The following is a 27913-nucleotide window of genomic DNA, read 5'->3' on the forward strand; positions in this document are numbered from 1 at the left end:
GCTGCGACTTCTTTGAATTCAAAAATAAAAAACAGAATTGATGTAAATATTACAACTCCAGGGTTTCCCTTTAACGTAATTAAATGTGGCGCGCCGCCACAGCATTTTTATTACCACTACAACTTGAAAATAAGGGCTTTTATGTACTTGAAAACAAATTAATATACTATAATGTAGCCCCCAGAAGAAATCACACAAAGTTCGACGCTATTTTTAACTTTTATTACCAAAATTATGACAACAAATTCCAACAGGTTTTACCTCCTGTGCGACGGGACTTTTTGTACTTGAAAACAAATTAAAGTAATATACTATATTGTAGCCCCCAGAAGAAATCACACAAAGTTTGACGCTATTTTTTAACTTTTATTACCAATCTTACGATAACAAATAATGGCACAATTCCAACAGGTTTTACCTCCCGTGAATACACTTTCGTCTCTTTGAGTCTTAGCACAACAACACTTCCTCATTCTCCACCAATCACCTTTCAGGCATGGACAGTGTGTTTGCAACCATGGGAAAAACTGACGTCAAATTTAAACCACATGAACATAGAACATAACATAGGGCTGGGTGATAAGGCGGAAAAAATTATCACAATTAATTTTTTCCTATCATCCGATCTCGATTAATATCACAATTTTTTTTAATCCTCTTTATTTAAAGCGGATTGTCCCGTGCAGGATTATAGCGAGTACCGCATCCCAACGGTTTACTACTGCAGTATCTTGTAACAGACACTTCCACCATGTTTGATAGAGGTAATATATGCTAACAGCGGACAACTGGTGCAACAGTGCAACAGAAAATGTGACCAAATCTGCTGGGTCAAAAGTATACATACAGCAACATACATTATCAATTTAGGTGATGTAGAAAAGTTACAATCAAATCAAATTAGCTTATGGCATGGCCTCTGAACTTCATGTGAGTGATTATGATTGACGACACCTGTTGACTTCTCTGAGCCGATTTAAATAGGGCTCATGTGATGCAGTCATTAGACTCGGTTACAAACCAGACAATGGAAAAGTCAAAGGAACTCAGCACAGATCTGAAAAAAACGCATCATTGACTTGAACAAGTCAGGAAAGTCACTTGGAGCCATTTCAAAGCAGCTTAAGGTCCCAAGAGCAACTGTGCAGACAATTGTTGGTAAGTATAAAGTGCATGGCATGGGTTTTGTCACTGCCACGATCAGGAAGAAAATGCAAGCTATAACCTGCTGCTGAGAGAAAATTGGTCAGGATGATCTAGAGTCAACCGAGAACCACCAAAAAGCAGGTCTGCAATGAATTGGAAGCTGCTGAAACACAGGTGTCAGTGTCCACAGTCAAGCGTGTTTTGCATCGCCATGGACTGAGAGGCGAGAAGGAAGCCCTTGCTCCAGAAGCGGCACCTTAAGGCTCATCTAATGTTTGCTGCTGATCACATGGACAAAGATAAGACCTTCTGGAGGAAAGTTCTGTGGTCAGATGAAAAATTATTTTAGCTGTTTGGCCACAATACCTAGCAATATGTTTGGAGGAGAAAAGGTGAGGCCTTTAATTCCAGGAACACCAATTCCTACTGTCAAGCATGATGGTGGTAGTATTATGCTCTGGGCCTGTTTTGCAGCTAATGGAACTGGTGCTTTACAGAGAGTAAATGGGACAATCACACACAGGATAGGTGACAGAGCGCAGCCCTGGCGGAGACCAACCCCCACTGGAAACGGATCCGACTTACATCCAAGCACCCGGACACAACTCTCGCTTTGGTTGTACAGAGATTGGATGGCCCTCAGCAGGGTTCCCCTCACTCCGTACTCCCTCAGCACCTCCCACAAGATCTCCCGGGGGACCCGGTCATACCCTTTCTCCAAACCCACAAAGCACATGTAGACTGGATAGGCATACCGTATTTCCTTGAATTGGCGCCGGGAATATAGTATTCGCCTGCCTAGAATTACAGCCGGGTCAAACTCGTTTCGCAAAATAATTAGCGCATGCTTGGCACTTCCGCCGGGTCAAATATGAGTCATTAAATGACTCCCGCCTCCAGGAGGTAGAGGGCGCTAGTGATCCTTCTTGCGACTACCAGTACTGCAGGAGACAGGTACTGCAGAAGAAGACAACAAGCAGCAAGCATGCAGCAATTGTTTGCTTGCACTTTTAACATGGAGGATTACATATCTAAAATAAAACCGTTTTCTAAACTGGACTTTCAATCGAAGCAGGAGGTAATAATTAAAGGAATATCTCCAGAGACTTTTAAAATTGAAGAAAGATGAGAAAGACTGCCTTTGATCAGAAGCAGCTGCACATGGACCCATCTACAAGTAAAGGTAAGATCATAATAAAGTTTTTTTTATTAAATGTGTTTTTAATGATAAGGTATGCGCCGGAGTGAGAAGAGGTTTTAAAATAATTAGAGCATGCTTGCTCATTCCGCATGGTTTTGGTAACCGCAGGAGTGAGAAGAGGTTTTAAATTAATTAGCGCCCCTGCGGCTATTCAAGGAAATACGGTACTCCCAGGCCTTCTCCAGGATTCCCGCAAGAGTAAAGAGCTGGTCAGTTGTTCCACGACCAGGACGGAATCCACATTGCTCCTCTTGAATCTGAGGTTTGACTATCGGCCAGACCCTCCTTTCCAGTACCTTGGCGTAAACTTTCCCAGGGAGGCTGAGTAGTGTGATACCTCTGTAATTAGCACACATTCTCTGGTCCCCCTTTTTGAAAAGGGGAACCACCACCCCAGTCTGCCACTCCCTCTGCACTGTCCCAGACTTCCACGCAATGTTGAAAAGGCGTATCAACCAAGACAGCCAAGTTTGTGATTTTCATGGACAGGATTTCTAGGCAGTCGTGGCCATGGCGGAGAGGGTATACGTCTCGGGGGGCTAAATGTTGCGTCACTGCTGTTTGCAGATGAGGTCCTGATCACCTTCGGTTCGTGACCTTCAGCTCTCACTGGATCGGTTCGCAGCAGAGTGTTCAGCGGCTGGAATGAGGATCAGTATCTCCAAATCTGAGGCCACGGTTCTCAGCAGGAAACCGATGGTTTGTACAGTCCAGGTAGAGGACGAGACTCTGTCCTAGGTGGAGGAGTTTAAGTATCTCGGGGTCTTGTTCACGAGTGAGGAAAAGATGGAGAAGGAAATCAGCTGGAGAATCGGAGCAGCTGGGGCAGTATTGCAGTCTCTCTGCCGCACTGTTGTGACGAAACGAGAGCTGAGCCAGAAGGCAAAGCTCTCGGTCTACCGAGCTATCTACATTCCTACTATCACCTATGGTCATGAAGTGTGGGTCATGACCGAAAGAATAAGATCGCGGATACAAGCGGCCGCAATTAGTTTACTCAGAAGGGTAGCTGGCATCTCCCTTAGAGATAGGGTGAGAAGTTCAGTCACCCGAGAGAGACTCTGAGTAGAGCCGCTGCTCCTTCGCTTGGAAAGGAGCCAGCTTAGGTGGTTCGGGCATCTCGTGCGGATGCCTCACAAGCGTCTCCCTAGGGAGGTCCTCGTTGCACGTCCCACTTGGAGGAGAACCCGCGGCAGGCCAAGGACCAGATGGGGGGATTACATCTCCTCTCTGGCCTGGGAACGCTTCGGGATCCCCCAGGAGGAAGTCGCTAATGTTGCTCTGGAGAGGGAAGTCTGGGGGTCTCTGCTGGAGCTGTTGTCCCCGCGACCCGATTCCGGATAAGCGGTTGAAGATGGATGGATGGAAATGGGACAATGAAAAAGGAGGATTACCTCCAAATTCTTCAGGACAACCTAAAATTATCAGCCCGGAGGTTGGGTCTTGGGCGCAGTTGGGTGTTCCAACAGGACAATGACCCCAAACACACGTCAAAAGTGGTAAAGGAATGGCTAAATCAGGCTAGAATTAAAGTTTTAGAATGGCCTTCCCAAAGTCCTGACTTAAACCCCATTGAGAACATGTGGACAATGCTGAAGAAACAAGTCCATGTCAGAAAACCAACACATTTAGCTGAACTGCACCAATTTTGTCAAGAGGAGTGGTCAAAAATTCAACCAGAAGCTTGTGGATGGCTACCAAAAGCGCCTTACTGCAGTGAAACTTGCTAAGGGACATGTAACCAAATATTAACATTGCTGTATGTATACTTTTGACCCAGCAGATTTGGTCACATTTTCAGTAGACCCATAATAAATTCATAAAAGAACCAAACTTCATGAATGCTTTTTGTGACCAACAATTATGTGCTCCAATCACTGTATCACAAAAAAATAAGAGTTGTAGAAATTATTGGAAACTCAAGACAGCCATGACATTATGTTCTTTACAAGTGTATGTAAACCTATTATTTGCGCACTATTGACAAGTGACTTGACCACCGGAAAAAGACTTTGATCACCGAAAACCACGCTACTGAAACCGGATGTAAACAAAACACACGCCATTGTCCGGAGCGTTGTCAGCATGTCTGTGATGTGGACATGATTTTTATATATATTGCAGATATACCTGCGGACAGCCATCTACAAAATGTGCAAATATTAAGAGGACAGTGGCGGCTTTTAAGAAGACAAAGTTCAACTGGAGCAACAGCGCCAAGCAAATGACTTGAAGACAGAATTGATTGATTGAGTCATTCAACTCAACCACAACGTTGTGGTTCGTTCTTTATTTAGTGATATAAGAATTAAACTTTCAAATACAACAATTTAAACGTCATTGATGTTATATATATATATATATATATATATATATATATATATATATATATATATATATATATATATATATATATATATATATATATATATATATATATATATATATATATAATAAACCAGTAATTTTAAAAAAATGCACTCCGCCGTTTGCATTAACAGTTCACCAAAACATTGATGTTATTGAATGTCTCAAATGATCATAATAACCACAAGTGTCATTTCAACACATAAAACATCACCAACAATGTCTGTTAGATCCGGCGCTTGGAAGCTACTAGCGATAACTCATTAGCATGTAGCATTCTTTTCCTCTACTTGACATGACCACAAAGCTTATCAAACTAAAAGGACCACAATTGCCGGGAGGCACACAGCGTACAGCCAACAGTCGCATTGAGATAGAACATGGAAACTGGGACTCCACATGTAAGTGTGAACATTGAAGAAACCCAATTTTTTGCAAAATCAGACCTATTTAGGGCATTTAGGTAAGACAATGTCTTCACAATGTACTCAAATATACAAAACCAGTGAAGTTGGCACGAAGTGTAAATCGTAAATAAAAACAGAATACCGTATTTTTCGGACTATAGGTCGCTCCGGAGTATACGTCGCACCGGCCGAAAATGCACAATAAAGAAGGAAAAAACCATACATAAATGATAAATAAATGATAAATGGGTTATACTTGTACAGCGCTTTTCTACCTTCAAGGTACTCAAAGCGCTTTGACACTATTTCCACATTCATCCATTCACACACACACACATTCACACACTGATGGCGGGAGCTGCCATGCAAGGCGCTAACCAGCAGCCATCAGGAGCAAGGGTGAAGTGTCTTGCCCAAGGACACAACGGACGTGACTAGGAAGGTAGAAGGTGGGGATTGAACCCCAGTAACCAGCAACACTCCGATTGCTGGCACAGCCACTCTACCAACTTCGCCACGTCGCACTGGAGTATAAGTCGCATTTTTGGGGGAAATTTATTTGATAAAATCCAACACCAAGAATAGACATTTGAAAGACAATTTAAAATAAATAAAGAATAGTGAACAACAGGCTGAATAAGTGTACGCCATATGACGCACAAATAACCAACTGAGAACGTGCCTGGTATGTTAACGCAACACATCATGGCAAGAGTCATTCAAATAACTATAACATATAGAACATGCTATACGTTTACCAAACAATCTGTCACTCCCGATCGCTAAATCCGATGAAATCTTCTTCCCCGTTGTCGCCTCTGGTATGCGCTGTTTCCTTTCTTTCTGCTGCTCGATCGCCGTTTTCTGCTGCATATTTCACTACGTCCGGCTTGTAATCTGCAGTATAGGATTTCCTTTTCGGTTCCATTTTAGTTCAGCCCTTCTCAGTTTTTATAAGTTACCGCCAATGTTGAAATAATCCATTTTAATAGCTACGGATGTAGCAGCAGTTAGCATCCCATGACCCACAATGCACTTCTGCCATGACGCACAATGACCTTCTGACATGACCCGCCCCCGCCAAATTCTTATTGGTTGACGTGTGTGACGATTGCTGACGTGTGTGTGAAGATTGCGGACATTTGCTTCGTCTCTTACGGGAATGAGATAAATAATATTATTTGATATTTTACGGTAATGTGTTAATAATTTCACACATAAATCGCTCCGGAGTATATGTCGCACACAAACTATGAAAAAAACTGCGATTTATAATCCGAAAAATACGGTACAATGATTTGCAAATCATTTTTTAAAGATTAAGATTAAAGTACCAATGATTGTCACACACACACTAGATGTGGTGAAATTTGTCCTCTGCATTTGTCCCATCCCCTCGGGGAGCAGTGGGCATCAGTGGCGCCGCGCTCGGGAATCATTTTGGTGATTTAACCCCCAACTCCAACCCTTTGTTGCTGAGTGCCAAGCAGGGAGGTTATGGGTCCCATTTTTATAGTCTTTGGTATGACTCGGCTGGGCAATTTATATTCAATTGAATAGACTGCATATACAATATATTTAATGTTCGAACAGAGAAACTAATTTTTTTTTGCAAATAATCATTAACTTAGAATTTAATGGCAGCAACACATTTAAAAAAAGTTGGGACGGGCATTTTTACCACTGTATTACATGGCCTTTCCTTTTAAAAACACTCAGTAAACGTTTGGGAACTGAGGAGACACATTTTTGAAGTGGAATTATTTCCCATTCTTGCTTGATGTACAGCTTAAGTTGTTCAACAGTCCGGGGGTCTCCGTTGTGGTATTTTAGGCTTCATAATGTGCCACACATTTTCAATGGGAGACAGGTCTGGACTACAGGCAGGCCAGTCTAGTACCCGCACTCTTATACTATGAAGCCACGCAGTTGTAACACGTGCAGAATGTGTCTTGGCATTGTCTTGCTGAAATAAGCAAAAAGACGTTGCTTGGATGCAACGTATGTTACCCCAAAACCTGTATGTACCTTTCAGCATTAATGGTGCCTTCACAGATGTGTAAGTTACCCATGCCTTGGTTCACTAATACACCTCCATACCATCACAGATGCTGGCTTTTGAACTTTGCGCCTATAACAATCCGGATGGTTCTTTTCCTCTTTGGTCCGGAGGACACAACGTCCACAGTTTCCAAAAACAATTTGAAATGTGGACTTGTCAGACCACAGAACAAGCATTCCTCAACTTTCTCAGTCTTTTTTGCCACTTGTGCCTGCTTGTTTGAAATATGTTGCAGGCATCAAATTCCAAATGAGCTAATATTTGCAAAAAACACCAAAGTTTACCAGTTCGAACGTTAAGTATCTTGTCTTTGCAGTCTATTCAATTGAATATAAGTTTAAAAGGATTTGCAAATCATTGTATTCTGTTTTTATTTACAATTTACACAACGTGCCAACTTCACTGGTTTTGAGTTTTGTAATATGACACAGCATTATTTTGAATGTTTCTGGAACCACTGCATCGATTATATAACCTGGTTACTGTACCATGCCAAACTAACCTCATACAACCATGCTGTTCCGTACAGACTCAGAACAATCAAAGAATCCAAAATCAAGTGTGCACGGACGTGGGGCAATGGGAGTTATTTTAATATCCCAAACACACCGCTTACCTGTGAGTTGCAGTTGGCTCAGACGATGGTAAACCAGTGCTGCATCCTTTGCACTCGTCCTCGCCTCGTCCCCTTCGTGTTTTCCTCCGACTTGGTGAACCAGCCAGCCGACCGGGGTTGGGCGATGCAAACAATAGCGAATCACGTTCCAGGACAACGAGCACACCAGATCCAGTTTGGTGGAGGGCAAAGCTCTGGTTAAGATGGACAGACAGGTCTCTAAACAAGGCAATGCAGCAGCATAGTGCCCCTATGCGAGAAGGGAGACAGAAGCCATTTTAGGGAAAGACTGCAAGGCTAATAAAGGTCTGAACACGACTTTAGCATTGGATTAAGTCGAGATGGACTTTAAGACATACACAAACCAACATCAAACAAGTGAAAAAACCTTATGCAGTGAAGATGCCAGAGCATAAAGTACAAAGAGAAAAAGGGGGCAAGGGGCCTTGAGCAAGGCACCCAACCAGATAACTTTCTGGGGGATGAAAGGGTGATGACTGCTGGTGTGTTAAATCTAGGGATGTTCTGATCAGGGATTTATGCTATCGATTCTGATCATCTGTGAGTGAGATCGCATGTGTTAACTATAAATGTTCTTAATGTATTAATGGTGAGTGCTATTGACAGTTGAACAAGTATAGCACAATATTTTAACTACTTACTTATTCTCTGTTATTTTTGAGCAAAACAAAGTCAATAGTACACAATACCTAAACAAAAAAACTACTATATAGTCCTAATTGAAATCAATATTTCTAGCTAACTTAGGTATTAGCGTGCCCACTCCTGCTTTCACTCAGTGTGTAACATGTTTAGCCTCGTCCTAATACTTGATAATGACACTTAAGATACTAAGTAGGGGTGCACAAAAAAATCGATTCGCATCTGAATGGTGATTCCTACTCATTCCGATCTAAATTGATTAGAATTTTTCAAAAATATATTTAAATTATAAATAAATAAATAAATAAATAAACATAGAAAAATTATACATATACTTTTTATAAGAATCCATTTTAAAAAAGACGTTTTAAAGCCATATCCATGCAACCAGAAAGAGCTTTCGGGACATGTAACCTAAGTTTCATTGTAATTATTATACCAAATAATACATATCGAAAATTGGTTTCAATCGAGAATAGTGTTGAATCGAGAATCAATTCGGGGCGGTATAGCTCGGTTGGTAGAGCGGCCGTGCCAGCAACTTTAGGGTTGCAGGTTCGATCCCCGCTTCCGCCATCCTAGTCACTGTCGTTGTGTCCTTGGGCAAGACACTTTACCCACCTGCTCCCAGTGCCACCCACACTGGTTTAAATGTAACTTAGATATTGGGTTTCACAATGTAAAGCGCTTTGAGTCACTTGAGAAAAGCGCTATATTCAATCGTCACCCAAAAAATCGGAATCAGATTGAATCCTTTGGTCCCTAAAAGGTTCACACCCCTACTAACAAGGTACTAAAAAATGCAGTTCATTTACCGTAATGGAGGTGATTAATACCGTATTTTTCGGACTATAAGTCGCTCCGGAGTATAAGTCGCACCGGCCGAAAATGCATAATAAAGAAGGAAAAAAACATATAAGTCGCACTGGAGTATAAGTCGCATTTTTTGGGGAAATTTATTTGATAAAACCCAACACCAAGAATAGACATTTGAAAGGCAATTTAAAATAAATAAAGAATAGTGAACAACAGGCTGAATAAGTGTACGTTATATGACGCATAAATAACCAACTGAGAACGTGCCTGGTATGTTAACGTAACATATTATGGTAATAGTCATTCAAATAACTATAACATATAGAACATGCTATGCGTTTACCAAACAATCTGTCACTCCTAATCGCTAAATCCGATGAAATCTTATACGTCTAGTCTCTTACGTGAATGAGCTAAATAATATTATTTGATATTTTACGGCAATGTGTTAACAATTTCACACATAAGTCGCTCCTGAGTATAAATCGCACCCCGGGCCAAACTATAAAAAAAACAGCGACTTATAGTCCGAAAAATACAGTATTAACTTAGGGAAGTGGCTCCACACCGTGTATGGAGATACACAATTAGCCTCTAGCAAGTCAGCCGCGGGACTAAAAAGAAACACATTATCAGCCAGAGGGGACCAGTGTTTGTGATGCATTGAAAGGCATTAATCGGCAATGGCAATCGCATACTTTTTTCAAAGAATATCAGCCGATACTGATTGGTGGTCCGAACAATCGGCACATCCCTTTTTCGCAACAAAGTGGTGTGGCAACTGTGATGTTTAAATGCAGCAGCTAAATTTCATGTCATGCATGCAAGATGTGTAAATAACAACAAAATAGATTTAATGTACTTACACGCTTGAGGTGTGCATCGGCTTGCTTGCGGTGCCTCCAGAAGGACACCGACTTCGGGGAGTGAAGCGGCGTGACAGGTTCCCAAAGGTACAGCACACGGACACAACCCCACACTGCTCCCAGCCCACTGATGACCCAAACCATCAGCCACGGCAACATACAGCGCAGCCATGAGGCTATAGAGTTCGGGAGAAGACAAAAAAGGATTGGGGTGTGGAGATTCTCTCGCCATGGCTAACTTGACTCACCAAAGTCCTGTGTGGGACTCGGGAACCAAACAAGCGTTCTTGACGGCCCATGCCCTGCAGAGAGACTTTGGCTTGAAGACGTGTCAGAGCCCAACAGCGAGGGTAGTGGGTTCAGGGACAGACAGAAGAAGGTCAGGGCACAGAGAAGCAGACGAGAACCATCCATCACGCCGACAGAGAAAGGAGAGTCTGGCTCACACTTCATCTGAAAGAGAGCATGACACAGCTAATATCAGGTGAGCACACATTTATAAATAGGCTTGCCGAGAACAATACTCTTTGTAATGATATCTAGATAAAAACTAAAAACACAAACAGATACGGCCAAAATCATCCTTGAGACGGATAAGCAAATTAAGGGCAGCCTTCAGATGGTCCTCGGTTAACGATGTTCTGTGTTACAAAATTGATTTACCGTATTTTTCAGACTATAAGGTGCACTTAAAATAATTTCATTTTCTCAAAAATCGACAGCGCGCCTTATAACCCGGTGCGGCTAATGTATGAAATAATTATGGTTGTGCTTACCGACCTCGAACTTTGAATATGACCAATGTATGATCCTGTAACTACTTAGTATTGGCTCGATACCTAAATTTGTGGTATCATCCAAAACTAATGTAAAGTATCAAACAGAAGAATAAGTGATTATTACATTTTAACAGAAGTATAGAAAGAACATGTTAAAACAACATTAATAATTAATTTTCTACCGCTTGTCCTTCATGATTTTGAATAAGAAATGATACAATAGCTTATTGCATACGTCAACAGACAAATTAAGAGCCTTTGTTTGCTTACTACTAAAAGTCTAGTACCGTATTTTTCGTATTATAAATCGCTCCGCAGTATACGTCGCACCGGCCGAAAATGCATAATAAAGAAGGAAAAAAACATATATACGTCGCACTCGAGTATAAGTCGCGTTTTTGGGGGAAATTTATTTGATAAAATCCAACACCAAGAAAAGACATTTGAAAGGCAATTTAAAATAAATAAAGAATAGTGAACAACAGGCTGAATAAGTGTACGTTATATGACGCATAAATAACCAAATGAGAATGTGCCTGGTATGTTAACGTAACATATTATGGTAAGAGTCATTCAAATAACTATAACATATAGAACATGCTATACGTTTACCAAACAATCTGTCACTCCTGATTGCTAAATTCGATGAAATCTTCTTCCTCGTCACTCCTGGTATGCGCCACTAGCGCCCTTTCTTTCTGCTGCTCTATCGCCGTTTTCTGCTGCATATTTCACTACGTCCAGGTTGTAATCTGCAGTATATGATTTCCTTTTCGGTGCCGTTTTTGTTCAGCCCTTCTCAGTTTTTTTTTTAAATGATCCATTTTAATAGCTACGGCAGTAGCATATAGCATATAGCAGTTAGCATCCCATGACCCACCATGCACTTCTGCCATGACCCTCCCCTGCCGAATTCTTATTGGTTGACGTGTGTGTGACGATTGCTGACATTTGCTTCGTCTCTCCCGTGAATTAGATAAATAATATTATTTGATATTTTAGGGTAATGTGTTAATAATTTCACACATAAATCGCTCCAGAGTATATGTCTATGAAAAAAACTGCGACTTATAATCCGAAAAATACGGTATGCTCACTATTTCATTGAAGGACAAAATTGTTGTTGGATTGCAATTAGGGCTGGGCGATATGGCCTTTTATTAATATCTTGATATTTTTGGGCCATGTCACGATATATATCTCGATATTTTGCCTAAGCCTTGAATTAACACTTGATGCATATAATCACACCAGTATGATGATTCTATGTATATACATTAAAACATTCTTGTTCATACTGCATTAATATATGCTAATTTTAAACTTTCATGCAGAGAGGGAAATCACAACTAAGTCAATGTACCAAAACTATATTTATTAAACAGTTATTAAGCAGTGGCACAAACATTCATGTAATTTCAAAACAGAAGTGCAAGATTGTCAGAGACATTTTAAAACAAGCTATTAGTGCACTTTTGCATGATGTCACTAAGATGACATATCAAAACAACACTAAATTAATGTGCACTTTTTGTAAAGAACGCCACTACAATATTTTAAAACTAATAAAGTGCACTTTTGTGCATGATGTCACATAAGATATTTCAAAAAGTCTAAAATAAAATATAGCTGCATAATAGGAAATCAAATAGTGTATGTCCTTCGCTATGTGGTAGGTTACTGCGGATGTGATCTCCTTCTGTTGTTGACTATTTTTTTCATACGGAGTTGATGTGGAAATGGAAGACGCCAGGCTCAATTGGATCAGTGCTTGTTGCTTCGGCATTTTGTTGAGATGTTGACATGCAGAGTTTCAAGCACTCCTTATTCTCTAGCGGGTAACTTTTCAAATGATGCTACAAATTAGTAGTGCTGCTACGTTTTGTAGCAACGCTTTTGCCGCATACTTGACATATTACAGTTGTCTGTTCGACATCTTTCCGCTTGAAGCCAAACGAACGCCAGCACCCTGTGCTGTTTTTCTTGGGAATTAATTCTTCTTCCTCCATTTGGTACCAGATTGGCACCTTCTCTCTCTCGTATTATCACTCGCACCGCTGCGCTAGCACCACCTGCCACTGCTAACTTTACCCATGCCGCTAACTCTCTGCTCCGCGAGAGCGTATGACGTTGCACACGCGACAGTATGTGACGTATGTAACAAGGTGCGCTTGTCTTATTTCTCTGTGAGAAGGAGAGACAAGAAAGAGTGAGAAAAGCCTGTAGTCTAATGCCCGCAGCTAAAAGCAACTGTGTGAGAACGTATACTCGAATACTCAAGATATAGTAATTTTCTACATCGCACAGAGACAAACCCGCGATACATCGAGTATATTCGATATATCGCCCAGTCCTAATTGCAATAAAGTTAAAGTTAAAGTACCACTGATCGTCACACACACACTAGGTGTGGTGAAATTATCCTCTGCATTTGACCCATCCCCATGTTCACCCCCTGGGAGGTGAGGGGAACAGTGAGCAGCAGCAGTGGCCGCGCTCGGGAATCATTTGGTGATTTAACCCCCAATTCCAACCCTTGATGTTGAGTGCCAAGCAGGGAGGCAATGGGTCCCATTTTTATAGTCTTTGGTATGTCTCGGACAGGTTTTGAACTCACAACCTTCCAGTCTCAGGGCGACACTCTAACCACAAGGCCACTGAGCAGGTAATAGTAAGAAACATATGTTTAATGTACCATAAGATTTTTTGTTGATATAAAGCCAATAATGTCATTTTTTGTGGTCCCTTTTAGTTAGAAAAGTATCAAAAAGTATCGAAATACAAATTGGTACCGGTACCAAAATATTGGTATCGGGACAACCCTAGTGTAAATAGTGTGACTGAAGAAAAGTGGCCTCACCAGCTCGTCATCAAGTAATGGGGTGCCAGGCTCAGAGTCCAAACATAATGGCGAGTACTGGAGGGGGGAGCCAGAGTCAGAGGCCGGAGGTGACATTATCGGAATTTCCTCTTTCGGCTCCATATCCTCGGACAGTGTCACTAGCTCTGAAATAAAGACAGTTCGTAATTAAGCCAAACGTGGTACACACGGCTCTTGACGTATTCATGACACATACTGTTCCTCTGGTTGGCCATCCTGAGGGTCAGGTTCTCCTGACGGAGTTTGTGGTTGACCTGTTTCAGGTACTTAATGTAGTCAATAGCTTTGCTCAACACTCCCGACTTATGCATCTGTAGAAAAAAACACATACTCAGAGACTAATAAAGTGAGTTGAGCAGTTTTTTATTTTGAACATAACAAAAACGCTGACCTTAACATCATTGCCCACAACCAAGTTTCTGAGCTCCACAATCTTGTCATTGATGGACGAGCGGTACCTCTTTTCAACAATGTTGTGGGTGGTTCTCCTCTCACCCTCTTTTACCACCCCTCCTTGGCACATCAGACTTCCTGTCACCGGGCTCAGCTCTCCGTTGGCGACATGTGTGTTATGGGCGCAGCCTGATGGTACCTGTTTAAGGGTGAGCTTATCTCCCCCTCCCACCATAAAAGGAATCGTAGTCTTTTGAGGGTACTGATAGCTGTATAACGGGACTTGCAGTGTCGTGTTCTGGGGGGTTGTGGTAAAGGTGGTGATCCCCGCTGGGTGTTGCATGGTTGTGAGTACCTGAGTACATTCTGGTTTAAATGTCGTCAAAACAAGGGAATCAGTATTTAGAATTTGAGGCTGTGGAACCAGAACCTGGCGAAAGAACCCCAAAACAGAAGTTTAGGATCTGGCATCTGTAAGATTTTTAGAGACCAGCATAGTTGTGGTTACTCACAGGCTGCTGCACAGCATGGATCGCAGTGGGCGCCGTGGAGATAGTCTGGATGGTTTGACCAGTGGGTGTCAGAAGGGGGTGATGCTGAAACGTCACTGGGCTCATGATGCTCGGTACCTGTGGTTGGAGCACTGGGAAGGGGAGAACGACAAAAACAAATGAGCGAGGAAAACACATTCAAAGAGCTTCTGTTCAATTTCTTCAAAACCTGGGAAACCAGGAGTAGGGCTTTGGGCGCAGATGACTGGGTTTGGGATAAAACGGGACTGGCCACTGTTGGAGGCAACCATCACAGCTTGGGTGGCTTGTCTCGGGATCGCTGTTGGAACCAGGGTGTGTACTGGGAATCGCTGAGTCTGCATTGGGATCGAGTGTGTCTGCACCTGCATTTTAAAACAATTGCTTTGATCATTAAAGCTTTCCTTTCAGGTTGGGCCACAATGCAGAATACTGACATATGAGAAACTGGCTGAAAAACATATACATACTTTATCAATCAATCAATATCCTTTATCTAGTCAGGTAAAAAAAAACCTCACTGAGGTTAAAATCTCTTTTCCAAGAGTGACCTGGCCAAGAGGGCAGCTTGACAAAATTACATAAACATATATATAACAACAAAAACAGCAGCAGTTTTGTAATCTGCACGGTCTTTCCCAGCTAATAGCGCTACCTACAAGGGTGTGTGATTCCACCCAATCAACCATAGATCTCATTCTCACTTCAGATCGGCCTAAAATCAAAAATAGTGGGGTCATGATCTGTGGTCTTAGCGACCACTATCTAACCTTCTGCACCCGCAAAATAGCTAAACCTAAAGCCAATGGCCACATAACAGCCCAATCCAGATCCCTCAAAAAATACTCCAATGACAATTTCAATTTAAAATTAGATGAGTGGGACTGGTCCCCTGTGCTTGCGAGCAACATGGTCGATGTTGCTTGGGATCGCTTCAAAACGGCGTTCCTAAAGATACTAAATGACATGGCTCCCGTGAAAACAGTCAGGATCAAAGCCCGCTCGGAACCATGGATGAATCCGGACCTATTAGCTGCCATAAAAGACAGAGACAGGTAATACTCTGAATACCAAAAATGTAAAACAGAAGTAGATAAACAACCCAATAATATCAACCTCAAATTACTCCTTTCAACTCTCAAAAAGCATTGCAATAAATTAAGAAATAAGTCAACCAACCTGACTAAATCCTTAAAAAAAAATTACATTAACGACAAAATAGAGGAAAACACAAATAAGCCACGTGAGCTCTGGAAAATTCTTAACAACCAGCTTCCTGGTTGCAGCCAGAAACTTAAAACAAGACTCACCAACATCAGCATCAAGGAGGGTGACTCCCTCATTACAGACAAAATGGAGGTAGCCAGCAGACTTAACATCTTTTTCAATTACAAATGGTCACAGCTGATGAGGTGTTTAAAAAATTGAGCGTGCTCCACCCTAACAAGGCCACCGGCCTTGATAATATTCCCTCCAGATTCTTTAGGAACTCTGCCTCCATCATTGCCCCGATCATCACGCACATAATAAACCTATCAATTACACAAGGCCAAGTACCAAAAGATTTTAAGATAGCAAGAGTAACTCCCCTCTTTAAAAAAGGAAGCAAATTGGAACCTGGCAACTACCGACCTGTTTCTATTCTCAGTTCCATTTCGAAAGTAATGGAGAAAATAGTTTGTGAACAGGTCGATAGTTACCTTGCCACTAACAAACTCATGTACAAATTCCAATCCGGCTTCAGAACTAACCACTCCACTGACACATGCCTTCTCTATCTGACCGACCACATCAAACATGAGGTGGACGCGGGCAAACACTGCGGCATGGTCATGCTGGACCTTCAGAAGGCCTTTGACACCGTTAACCACGCTATACTGTTGGATAAGCTCAGAGCAATCGGATTTAACAAAACCTCATGGAGCTGGATGCAATCTTACTTGGAGGGGAGGGAGCAGGTGGTAGAGGTGAACGGCACCGTGTCCCCCCCGCCATAACCACAACACCAGGGGGAGCTCCACTAACCACGTTAAACCCAGATTCCGAACTAACAAAGGTCTTAACTCATTTTCTTTCTATGCCACATCAATGTGGAATGCGCTCCCAACAGGTTAAAAGAAAGGGCATCTCTATCCTCCTTCAAAACCGCAATAAAAGTTCACCTCCAGGCAGCTACAACCCTAAACTAACACCCTCCCCGGATTGCTAATAATCAAATGCAGATACTTTTTCTTATGCCTTCGATCTCTCTCTCTCTCTCTCTCTCTTACTTGATGTCCATATCCTACCCCCCCCCCCCCCCCCCTCCACACCCCTGATTGTAAATAATGTAAATAATTCAATGTGATTATCTTGTATGATGACTGTATTATGATGATAGTATATATCTGTATCATGAATCAATTTAAGTGGACCCCGACTTAAACAAGTTGAAAAACTTATTCGGGTGTTACCATTTAGTGGTCAATTGTACGGAATATGTACTTCACTGTCCAACCTACTAATAAAAGTCTCAATCATTCAATCAATCAAGTCACACACCACAGTTAAGAGTGTACATTACTTACAACATTAATATAAAATCATGTGATGGGTCAAGAAAATATAAAATGTTTAAATAAAAACAAATTAAAATAAAATACAATGCTCAAAAGAACTGGTTTCTTTATCCTTTAAAATGGGCTGACATTCCCCAAAAGGGATCAACTCAGGTAACCTCAGATCCTTTTGAAAGCCATTCCAAGACCATGGAGCAGCATATCTGAAGGGTTTTTTTTGTCCAAGATTTGTGTTGGCTCTAGGAACAAAACATGTTAAGGATGTCCTGCAACCTTAAGCCAGAGCGACTGGAGTCTCTACACATGTAAGGACATAAATAAGGGGGAGAGCAAGAAGTGATTTATATCTAAAACCATCCATCGAGAAAATCTTGGAACAGATAAAGATGGACAGTTTGCCGTTGCACATAAAGTGCATGGTGGACAAGGTTGCCACAACCAGTAATAAAACGTAAAGGCACAGTGATATAAACTATGCCGTTTTTTCAAATAGGTGTAGAGTGCATTTGTACAAAAGCCAGTCTCTATAATCTAGCAGAGGCATGAAAGTGGTTAGGATCAAGCATTTCCTAACTTCTAAGGAAAAACAAGACAAAGACAAAGAAAAAAAATATTTTCAATGTGATATTTGGAAGGACAAGTTCTCATCAATAACAATCCCTAAGTACTTATATGTCATGACCTTTTCAAGTTCAAACCTATGAGCAGTTGATCTGTTTGGAATGTTCAATGGCAGTCGTTGGAGAATAACATCACCTTAAATTTATGTATATATATTTAGCGCTAGTCTAAGCTGAGTCAGCTGGGACTGAACATCATCAAAAGCTGACTCCAAGAGCTCAAAACGTTCACGCTACAGCTGGGGATGAACAATATACAGTATATGACTGTGTCATGTGCATAAAAATGGAACGTATCATCCGACACATTACTGCAAGATACCTGTGGCGGTCGGGGCGTGGTTATGGGCGTAGTCACCAGGGCGTCAGAGCAATTTGCATAATTTGCTTTGATATATGATTTTCTTTAAAAAGGCTCAAAAATGTATTTGTACATTTAAAGCAAATCTGTTAGGAATTAGTATTTTTTTTAAAAATAGTTTTGCCATATTTTCAATTGTTGGTGCTTTTTGTACAATGTACTTTGTTGAGATTTTTTCAAGTGTTTCCAGACTTTAATAACTTTTTTCTAAATGAAAAACAACTAGCAACAAATGTAGCATCTTCTTATGGTGTTATTATAAAATGTACTCGTGTTTAGAGACTTCTTCTGCCACTCGATGTCTCTGACGAAAGATGCTATCTGCAGCGAGCATGAAGTCACACTTGCTTGGCGCTGTTGCTCTAATTGGACTTTCTCTGCCTAAAAGCCGCCACTGTTCTCTTAATATTTGCGCATTTGTAGATGGATGTTCGCGAGTATATCTGCAATAGATATAAAAATCACATCCAGATCGCAGACATGCTGACAACGCTCCAGTTTTTCCCATGGTTGCAAACACACCGTGCGTGCCTGAAAGGTGATTGGCGGAGAATGAGGAAGTATTGTTGAGAGTCCGGAATCACAAGACTAAAAGTGTTTGCATGGTAGGTAAAACGTGTTGGAATTTGTTGTCATAAGTTTGGTAATAAAAGTTAAAAATAGCGTTGGACTTTGTGTTTTCTTCTGGGGGCTATAATACATTGCTTTAATTTGTTTTCAAGTTAAAAAAAATCAAATAAATATCTATATTTTCAAGGTGTGGCGGTAATACACAATGCCGTGACATTAAGGGGAAACCCTGCATTATCACAGAGATTATTTACATAGATGGAAAACAGCAAAGGACCTAATATGGAACCCAGAGGTACACCCTTTAATACAGGGAGGAAAGACAAAGAGGACTTAGCAAACTGGGTTCTATCGGACATGCTATTAGAAAAACACTTTGCAATATGCTGAGGTAGGCCAGTCCTGTCTAGTCAGTCTGCCAAAATGATATAGTCGACAGTATCAAATGCTTTTGACAAGTCGATAAATAAAGCTGCACAATATTTTTTGCAATCCAGTGTCTCAATAATGTCATTCACAACTTTAATAGCAGCGGTTACGGTGCTGTCTCTTTCTAAAACCTGATTGTTGTTGAGAAAGCAGATCATAGGTGTCTAAGAATTCTTTAAGCTGTTCACTAACAAACTTTTCAAGAACTTTAGCTTTAAGGCACCGATGAACTAAAACAAGCTTTTCTCGACTTCAAAGATGACGTGTATAAAATGCACAAACCTGGATGGTGGGCTGAGCCATCGGTTGGGGTTGGATGGGTTGGACCACTGGGGGTCGTGGCTGGAGCGGCGGGGGGCTGCGGGTCACATGCTGCTGCCCTGTGGATGCTGTGGCAGGGGTCTGAGTAGGGGAGAGAGAAGGCGGGAGCGACCCGGACCTGGGTGACAGCGACTGGGGGGCAGAGAGGCCGGCGTTGGGGAATTGTGGGACGACTGGGGTCGATGTTTGGGGAGTCTGAGGGTTTTGATTGGCGGGTCGAGGAGAGGTGCTGAGAGAGCCAGAGATGGCCATCGGCTCCTCAAACAGGTCTGGGAAGTCGCCCTTGACATACTGGAGCATCTCTGAGGAAATGGGCAAATGAATAAAAATTTAAATATGCTGACATCATAAAGAAGAAATATACATTCCAACATGAATGTATATTAATATACATGCCATAAATCATCAAGTTATGGCATTCTATATAATTTATAAACATCATGTGCTAGTTTTCTTGTTTCTTTTTCACAGCAGTCACTTTGAAGTCTGCTAATTCGATCCATAACTTTACATACTAATAAAGTTAGTATTATTTGCAGATGATACAACGGCATTTTGTTCAGGAGAGAACACACAGAAGCTAATACAAATAACAGAAGAAATTAACAAATTAAAATGATGGTGTGACAAAAACAGACTATCTTTGAATCTCAGTAAGACTAAAATAATGCTATTTGGTAACAGTAGAAGAGAAAGTCAAACACAAATACAAATAGACAAAGTAAATATTGAAACGGTAAAAGAAAACACATTTTTGGGTGTAATAATAGATGATAAAATGAATTGGAAGTCTCATGTAAAAAAATATACAACATAAAGTAGCAAGAAACACATCACATGAATAAAGCAAAACATGTTCTAGACCTTACATCCATCCATTTTCTACCGCTTGTCCCTTTCGGGGTTGCGGGGGTTGCTGGAGCCTATCTCAGCTGCATTCGGGCGGAAGGCAGGGTACACCCTGGACAAGTCGCCACCTCATCGCAGGGCCAACACAGATAGACAGACAACATTCACACTCACATTCACACACTAGGGCCAATTTAGTGTTGCCAATCAACCTATCCCCAGGTGCATGTATATATATATATATATATGTGTGTATATTAGTGTGTGTATATATATGTGTGTGTGTGTGTGTGTGTATATATATAGGTGCATGTCTTTGGAGGTGGGAGGAAGCCAGAGTACCCGGAGGGAAACCACGCAGTCACGGGGAGAACATGCAAACTCCACACAGAAAGATCCCAAGCCCGGGATTGAACTCAGGACCTTCATATTGTGAGGCACATGCCTGTCCACCGTGCTCCCCTGTTCTTAACCAAAAAACACTTAATATTCTCTACTGCTCACGAGTGTTACAGATCTGAGTTATTGTGTAGAAATATGGGGAAACAACTACCGTAGCACTAACTGTGTTACAAAAAAGATAAATAAGAATAATACATAATGTTGGATACAGAGAACATACAAACCCTTTATTGATTAAATCACAATTATTGAAATTCAACGATTTGGTGCATTTGCAAACAGCTAAAATTATGTACAAAGCAAACTATAACCTGATACCCAAGAATGTACAACAATTCTTCTCAACAAAAGAGGATGAATATAACCTTATAGGAAAATCTAATTTAAAACATGTGTATGTTCGTACAACACTTAAAACCTTTAGCATATCTGTATGTGGAATTAAATAATGGAACGGATTAAGCAAAGAAATCCAACAAAGCACCAATTGGATTCAGTTTAAGAGACTGTTCAAACTACAAGTGAAGTGAAGTGAAGTGAATTACATTTATATAGCGCTTTTTCTCAAGTGACTCAAAGCACTTTACATTGTGAAACCCAATATCTAAGTTACATTTAAACCAGTGTGGGTGGCACTGGGAGCAGGTGGGTAAAGTGTCTTGCCCAAGGACACAACGGCAGTGACTAGGATGGCGGAAGCGGGGATCGAACCTGCAACCCTCAAGTTGCTGGCACGGCCGCTCTACCAACCGAGCTATACCGCCCCGTTCACAAAGTACACAGAACAAGAATTATGATGAACATCTTGAACCCTTTTTTTTTTTTTATTGAGACAAAAATGATTTATGTGTTTAATATTTGTATGCTTACTATGGTATATTATTTTTATTATTATTTATTTGTTCACTGTTCTGTTACAGAGAACAGGGACGGCGTGGTGAAGTTGGTAGAGTGGCTGTGCCAGCAATCGGAGTCTTGCTGGTTACTGGGGTTCAATTCCCACCTTCTACCTTCCTAGTCACGTCCGTTGTCCTTGGGCAAGACACTTCACCCTTTGCCTCTGATGGCTGCTGGTTAGCGCCTTGCATGGCAGCTCCCGCCATCAGTGTGTGAATGTGTGTGTGAATGGGTAAATGTGGAAATACTGTCAAAGCGCTTTGAGTACCTTGAAGGTAGAAAAGCGCTATACAAGTATAACCCATTTATCATTTATTTAACAATGAAATTGGATCAAATTGCTATGGTATGAAAAGGGGTAGGATTAAATAAGCTATGCTTCTTCCTACTCCTTTTTGGACTTGCTGTAATGAAACAACTGAAACTGTGTGATGCATTACATTGTATCGTATGCATGTTCCAAATAAACTGGAACTGAACTGAACTGAAGTGAAGTACTAAGGTTGTGAGCAATTTGTGGTTCAATTTCGATTATTGGGTTGACGATTCGGTTCAAAATCGTTTCTCAACTCAAAGAAAACGTTTAGTAACAAATGGTGCCGATTCCATGATGAACTACATTCCTCTGTGAACTAGACCAGTGTTTTTCAACCTTTTTTGAGCCTAGGCACATTTTTTGCGTTGAAAAAAATGACGTAGCACACCACCAGCAGAAATCATTAAAAAACGAAACTCGGTTGACAGTAAAAAGTCGTTGTCGCAGGTGTTGGATATGAATTTAAACCATAACCAACCATGCATCAATATAGCTCTTGTCTCAAAGTAGGTGTACTGTCACGACCTGTCACATCACGACGTGACTTATTTGGAGTTTTTTGCTGTTTTCCTGTCTGTAGTGTTTTAGTTCTGGTCTTGTGCTCCTATTTTGGTGACTTTTTCTCTTTTTTGGTATTTTCCTGTAGCAGTTTCATGTCTTCCTTTGAGCGATATTTCCCGCATGTACTTTGTTTTGGCAATCAAGAATATTTCAACGCAATTAAGTGAAATTAGATAATCTCCCACGTAGGGCTGGGCGATATATCGATATACGCGATATATCGCGGGTTTGTCTATGTGCGATATAGAAAATTACTATATCGTGATATTCGAGTATACGTTCTCACGCAGTTGCTTTTAGCTGCTGGCATTACACGACAGGCTCTTCCCACTCTGTCTTGTCTCTCCTTCTCACAGACAGAAAGCGCACCTTCTTACACACGTCACATACTGTCATGTCATACGTCACATACGTATACGCCCTCGCGCAGCAGAGAGGTAGCGGCATGGGTAACATTAGCTGTGATGCGAGTAGTAATACGAGAGAAAGAAGGTGCAAATCTGGTAACAAATGAAGGAAGAATTAATTCCCAAGAAAAACAGCATGGGGTTCATCGTCTGGCGGTGGTTTGGCTTCAAGTGGGAATATGTCGAACAGACAACCGTAATTTGTCAAGTGTGGGGCAAAAGCGTTTCTACAAAAAGTAGCATTACTGCTAATATGTAGCATCGTTTCAAAAGTCACCTGCTAGAGAATGAAGAGTGCTTACTCCGCATGTCAACATCCCCGTTCGGTGCCACACGCCCACACCATCAAAATGCCGAGGCAAACATTTCCAGATCAACACCGTATGAAAAAAAGAGTCAACAACAAAAGGAGATAATGTTGTGGAATACGTGTAATTACGTGGACCCCGACTTAAACAAGTTGGAAAACTTATTTGGGTGTTACCATTTAGTGGTCAATTGTACGGAATATGTACTGAACTGTGCGATCTACTAATAAAAGTTTCAATCAATCAATCAATCAAAAAGTCCGCAGTAACCTACCACATAGCGAAGGACGAACACTATTTGATTTCCTATTATGCAGCTCATTTTTATTTGACACTTATTGAAATATCTTGTGTGACATCATGTTTTAAACTATTGTAGTGGCGTTCTGTACAAAAAGTGCACTTTAATTTAGTGTTGTTTTGATAAGTCCTCTTAGTGACACAATGCACAAAAGTGCACTAATAGCTTCTTTTAAAATGTCTCAATCTAAAATGACAATCTTGCACTTTTTGTTTTGGAAATTACATGAATGTCTGTGCCACTGCTTAATAACAGTTTAATAAATACAGTTTTGGTAAATTGACTTAGTTGTGATTTCCTTCTCTGCCTGAAAGTTTAAAATTAGCATATATTAATGCAGTATGAACAAGAATGTTTTAATGTAGACACATAGAATCATCATACTGGTGTGATTATATGTATCAAGTGTTAATTCAAGGCTAAGGCAAAATATCGAGCTATATATCGTGTATCGCGATATGGCCTAAAAATATAGAGATATTAAAAAAAGGCCATATCGCCCAGCCCTACTCCCACGGCACACCAGACTGTATCTCACGTGTGCCGTGGCACAGTGGTTAAAAAACACTGAACTAGATCACATTTGCAGACCACACTGTTACTTGTAGGTCTAAAACTTGGCAAGGAACCACTACAACTGTGCTTATTACTTCATGTCCTTGGGTGAAACGGAAAAGCGTTGGCCAATCATATGGGGCCAAGGGTGTTTAGATAGGGCCTAGGAGCGTGGAGGCCGTTAACCAGCAGGAAGATAAGACGGGACACCCCAGCGAATGCTGCAGACTGGCCTTGAACACAGACAGCTTGTGATCGCGGCCTTGAAAAATTATGTGTTCCTTTTTTGCTGATGATGGTGTAGTAGAATTTCTGACCTTTGACCTATATTTCTTGTCTTTTAAGAATGTCCGCTCATTTTCAATTCTCTTCTATTTTGTGCCATTGAATGGACCAGTTGTGGGACAAAGGTGAATATGGAGTTATGCCAACCTGTCTACAGAATGTTTAGATTTTCCAAATATGACTAGGAGATACAAGGTTGTTTTGGAACAGACAAAACCAAAACAAAACAATCGTGGCGCATTAGATAACAAACAATGACGCACAAGAGACATATAAAAAATGGCAGAAGACCGGAACTCGACAGTGATTTTGGCTTGTGTGTGTCTTGTTTACTCCGGAGTAACATGTGGTCTGTCTGCACGGCCAACTTAATTCAACCTGCACTTCTGATAATGGGTAAATAAATTTGTTGTACTAAACTACTTTTGTTGCCTGTTTAAGCTTCGGACAATCCACTACACAAATTGGCGTCACGAACAGGATGGTTTAGAAGCTACAGGTCGACAGCCGCTCCCGCTCTCTCTGTCAGGCAGACAGTGTGCTGCACACGCGCATAACAAGGTAAGCGTTTTGCTTAAAGTGTAAACATTTTCTGCCTGGAGAGAGCCGGATCGATAAGACTAATTGCTGAATATATTTTTGATAAAAGATAGGTTTAGTCAGGTTCTCCAAAAACAACCTGGAATGGGGTAAATTATGGTTGGATTGAGTTGTTTTATATGTGATCATTTGTCTGTGTGTTTGTTGAAAACTTGTGATCTCTTGTTTTTAACATAAGGGGATTGTTATTAGAATTTTGGTGGTTTGGAGTGTAGAAGCATAGACGATGTGAGACGAAAAATTTCTTTTAACCTCTTCATCCTCTGTCGTTGTTGGCAGAGGATGCTTCTTTCTGCAAGTACATTAGGTTAGCCGGAGTTGGACACAGCGAAATTTAAGGCAAGGTTGGCTAACTGGTGTGACATTTGGCCCACACAAATTTATGACGTCTATGAAGGTCCTACGTATCTGTCTATGTGGAAACTGCAGCCGGGTAAAAAGCTTGATACAAGGTGATCGTTCAGTGACTCCAGTAAAGGAGATCAACTGAGCCAAGTTGTCACGAATTTGGAAATTTTCTGCAGTATAGATGGATAGAGTTAAGGGCTCCGTATGGTAGAGCCTTGGTGAAACTATATGGACTGACCAGACACGATGTACTGTAGGATTGGTGGGTGATTCCTGGTAATTCTACAGCGCCTTAGGCCGATTATCCGTGTTGGTCAGGAAGGATAACGCAGGTGTTGCTCCAATGAAACGGGTTAATCGCCGTTTTATGAGCAATGATGAAACCTGGTTTTTGTGATATGAGACGGCTGATTCCACAAAAGCACGCGTGCATTAGTTGTTTATATTTGTCCGGACAATGGGGTGGTATGGAATATTAACAATGTGTGTGTATAATGATGAATGCTGAAATGTGTGTGTATTGAGTGAGTCAGTTTATGTTGGTACATTTAGATATATGCATAATTTAATAACTTTTGTGTAGCACCTGGTTTCTTATCTGGTTTAATTGCCCCCCCCCCCTCGCAACCTCCCTTCACGCTTTTTCCTCACAGCCCCGCTATCTGTAAAAGTTGGGAAACTGTCTAAAATGTGTGTGCGTGTGAGAAAGTAGACAACGTTTATGTACAGAAAACATATGAGTGAATGATCTATCCATTTAATTATCTTATTCCGCTCTCGGAGGTTGGATCGCGGGGGCAGCAGCCTAAGCAGGGAAGCTCCCCCTCTTTGGCGCTGCGAGCGAATTCCAGTCATTTGAATTTGTTTTAAACTATACTGGTGATTGTGACTGTGCGATATTACAGTTGTTTTACACACAGATTTTGAGTACGGGAAAAAAGGCTCTTGCTCGCTGGTAAATTCTCTGTGTGAGTGACTGTGTGACGCATATAAAGAAAAAAAAAAGGGAGTCTCAGCTGGGAGACATTTTGAGATAAGAGTGTGTCAGAAGTGGCGAGGCTGTGTGAGTGTCAGCTGTACGAGGCATTGGGCCGAAGAGGTGTGACACTGTTAGCATAGCATTGGATTAGTTTAGCATTGAGCTAGGTTTAAAGAATACAAAAATAAATAAATAAATAAAAAATATATAAATATATATAGTGGACAGCTGTACTCAAATCTGAAGAGAAGGCTGACAGGTTGGTTTTGATAATAGGAAAAATAAAATATACTGTATATGAATAAAGAAACATTTAAATATCAATACATACATTTGGACTGGGACATTGAAGCATTGTTAAATTCATTAGTCATTAATTATGTGTGTAATATATTGTATTGAACAGCCTTGCTGCTTATCTGATCCATCCAGTTCCTGTGTGGAAGTTGAGACAAACACAGATTAGGACACACTGTAACTTTGAATTAATAGTTATACAACAAATAAATTAATAATATTGAATTTAAATTTGATACAGATAAATTGATTATACATTGACATTTTAATTTTTTTAGGAATAAACACACAATAAAATAAAAGTTAAATTTATATTCTAATACATCTAAGGGCATCTGTGCAAACTGTGAAACATAGAGTCTGAAGAAGTACAGATAAGCGTCGCCAACACTCAGCGCCATTGTCAAAACAAAACGTAGAGAAGCTTTAAACAAATTCTAATCAGAAGGAAGACAGACCAAAATATGAGAACTTAAGTAAACAGACAGCAAGTAAACCAGAAATAATAATGTAAATAAATAACAAAGAAAGCAAATTTCTATGTGACATTGGTGCATGTAGAATTACATGTAGAGAATAAAACTAAATGGAAATAACTGTCTGCAAGATGAGCATGACGTCATGAATTGTGCTCGGGTTAGTAATAGATAGATAGATAGACAGATAAAACGTTATTGATTCCTTCAGGAGAGTTCCCTCAGGAAGAAGAAGTAAAAAGTAAACGGTAACTAATAAGGGTATAAATGGAAACAAAGTAGAAAAATATTACAAGGAGAATAAAAATAGAACAGTAAAATAAGAGAAACTAGGCATTAACGACCATGATATAAAAAAGTATTGCACTGTTATTGTTTTGCATTCCCTGTCATCCTAGCCCCCCCAAAGAGGAGTTGTACAGTCTAATGATGTATGAGACAAAGGATTTTGTATAGGTTAAACCAGTAGTTCTCAAAGGAGGATATGGTGTTTCCGCCCGGACAAAAAAGGGGGTTACTTGAAGGTATGCCAAGGGGTACCTGAGATTTTAAATATTTTAAAATAGCGACAATTCAAAATCTTTTATAAATATAATTATAGAAGAATAATTCTTCAACAAAATAAATATTTAGAATTAAGTTCACGAGCCCAGATGGATCTCTATTGCAATATCCAAAGAAGGTTGATGATTGATTATATGTATAGAAATCTTTATTATAATTTAATCATTTGCTTAATTTTTAAA

The 27913-nt window shown here is 40.7% G+C and overlaps 1 protein-coding gene across 2 annotated transcripts in view; it reads right to left on the reverse strand.

The window, feature by feature from the left end:
- The window catches only part of srebf2 (sterol regulatory element binding transcription factor 2), a 98631-nt gene that overhangs the window by 37792 nt on the left and 32926 nt on the right, over positions 1–27913 (reverse strand). Inside the window, exons 2-10 of one of the 2 annotated variants that reach the window (XM_062036942.1) lie at positions 19548–19888; positions 14918–15092; positions 14710–14840; positions 14196–14627; positions 14001–14115; positions 13784–13929; positions 10393–10597; positions 10145–10320; positions 7800–8049 (exon numbers count right to left, since the gene is read on the reverse strand). In XM_062036942.1, the coding sequence (XP_061892926.1) occupies positions 7800–8049; positions 10145–10320; positions 10393–10597; positions 13784–13929; positions 14001–14115; positions 14196–14627; positions 14710–14840; positions 14918–15092; positions 19548–19888 (1971 nt within the window). The remainder of the gene's footprint in view (positions 1–7799; positions 8050–10144; positions 10321–10392; positions 10598–13783; positions 13930–14000; positions 14116–14195; positions 14628–14709; positions 14841–14917; positions 15093–19547; positions 19889–27913) is intronic. The other variant, XM_062036943.1, reaches the window with a different exon arrangement.

This window comes from Entelurus aequoreus, linkage group LG25, assembly GCF_033978785.1.
Source record: "Entelurus aequoreus isolate RoL-2023_Sb linkage group LG25, RoL_Eaeq_v1.1, whole genome shotgun sequence".
NCBI classification, from domain to species: Eukaryota; Metazoa; Chordata; class Actinopteri; order Syngnathiformes; family Syngnathidae; genus Entelurus; species Entelurus aequoreus.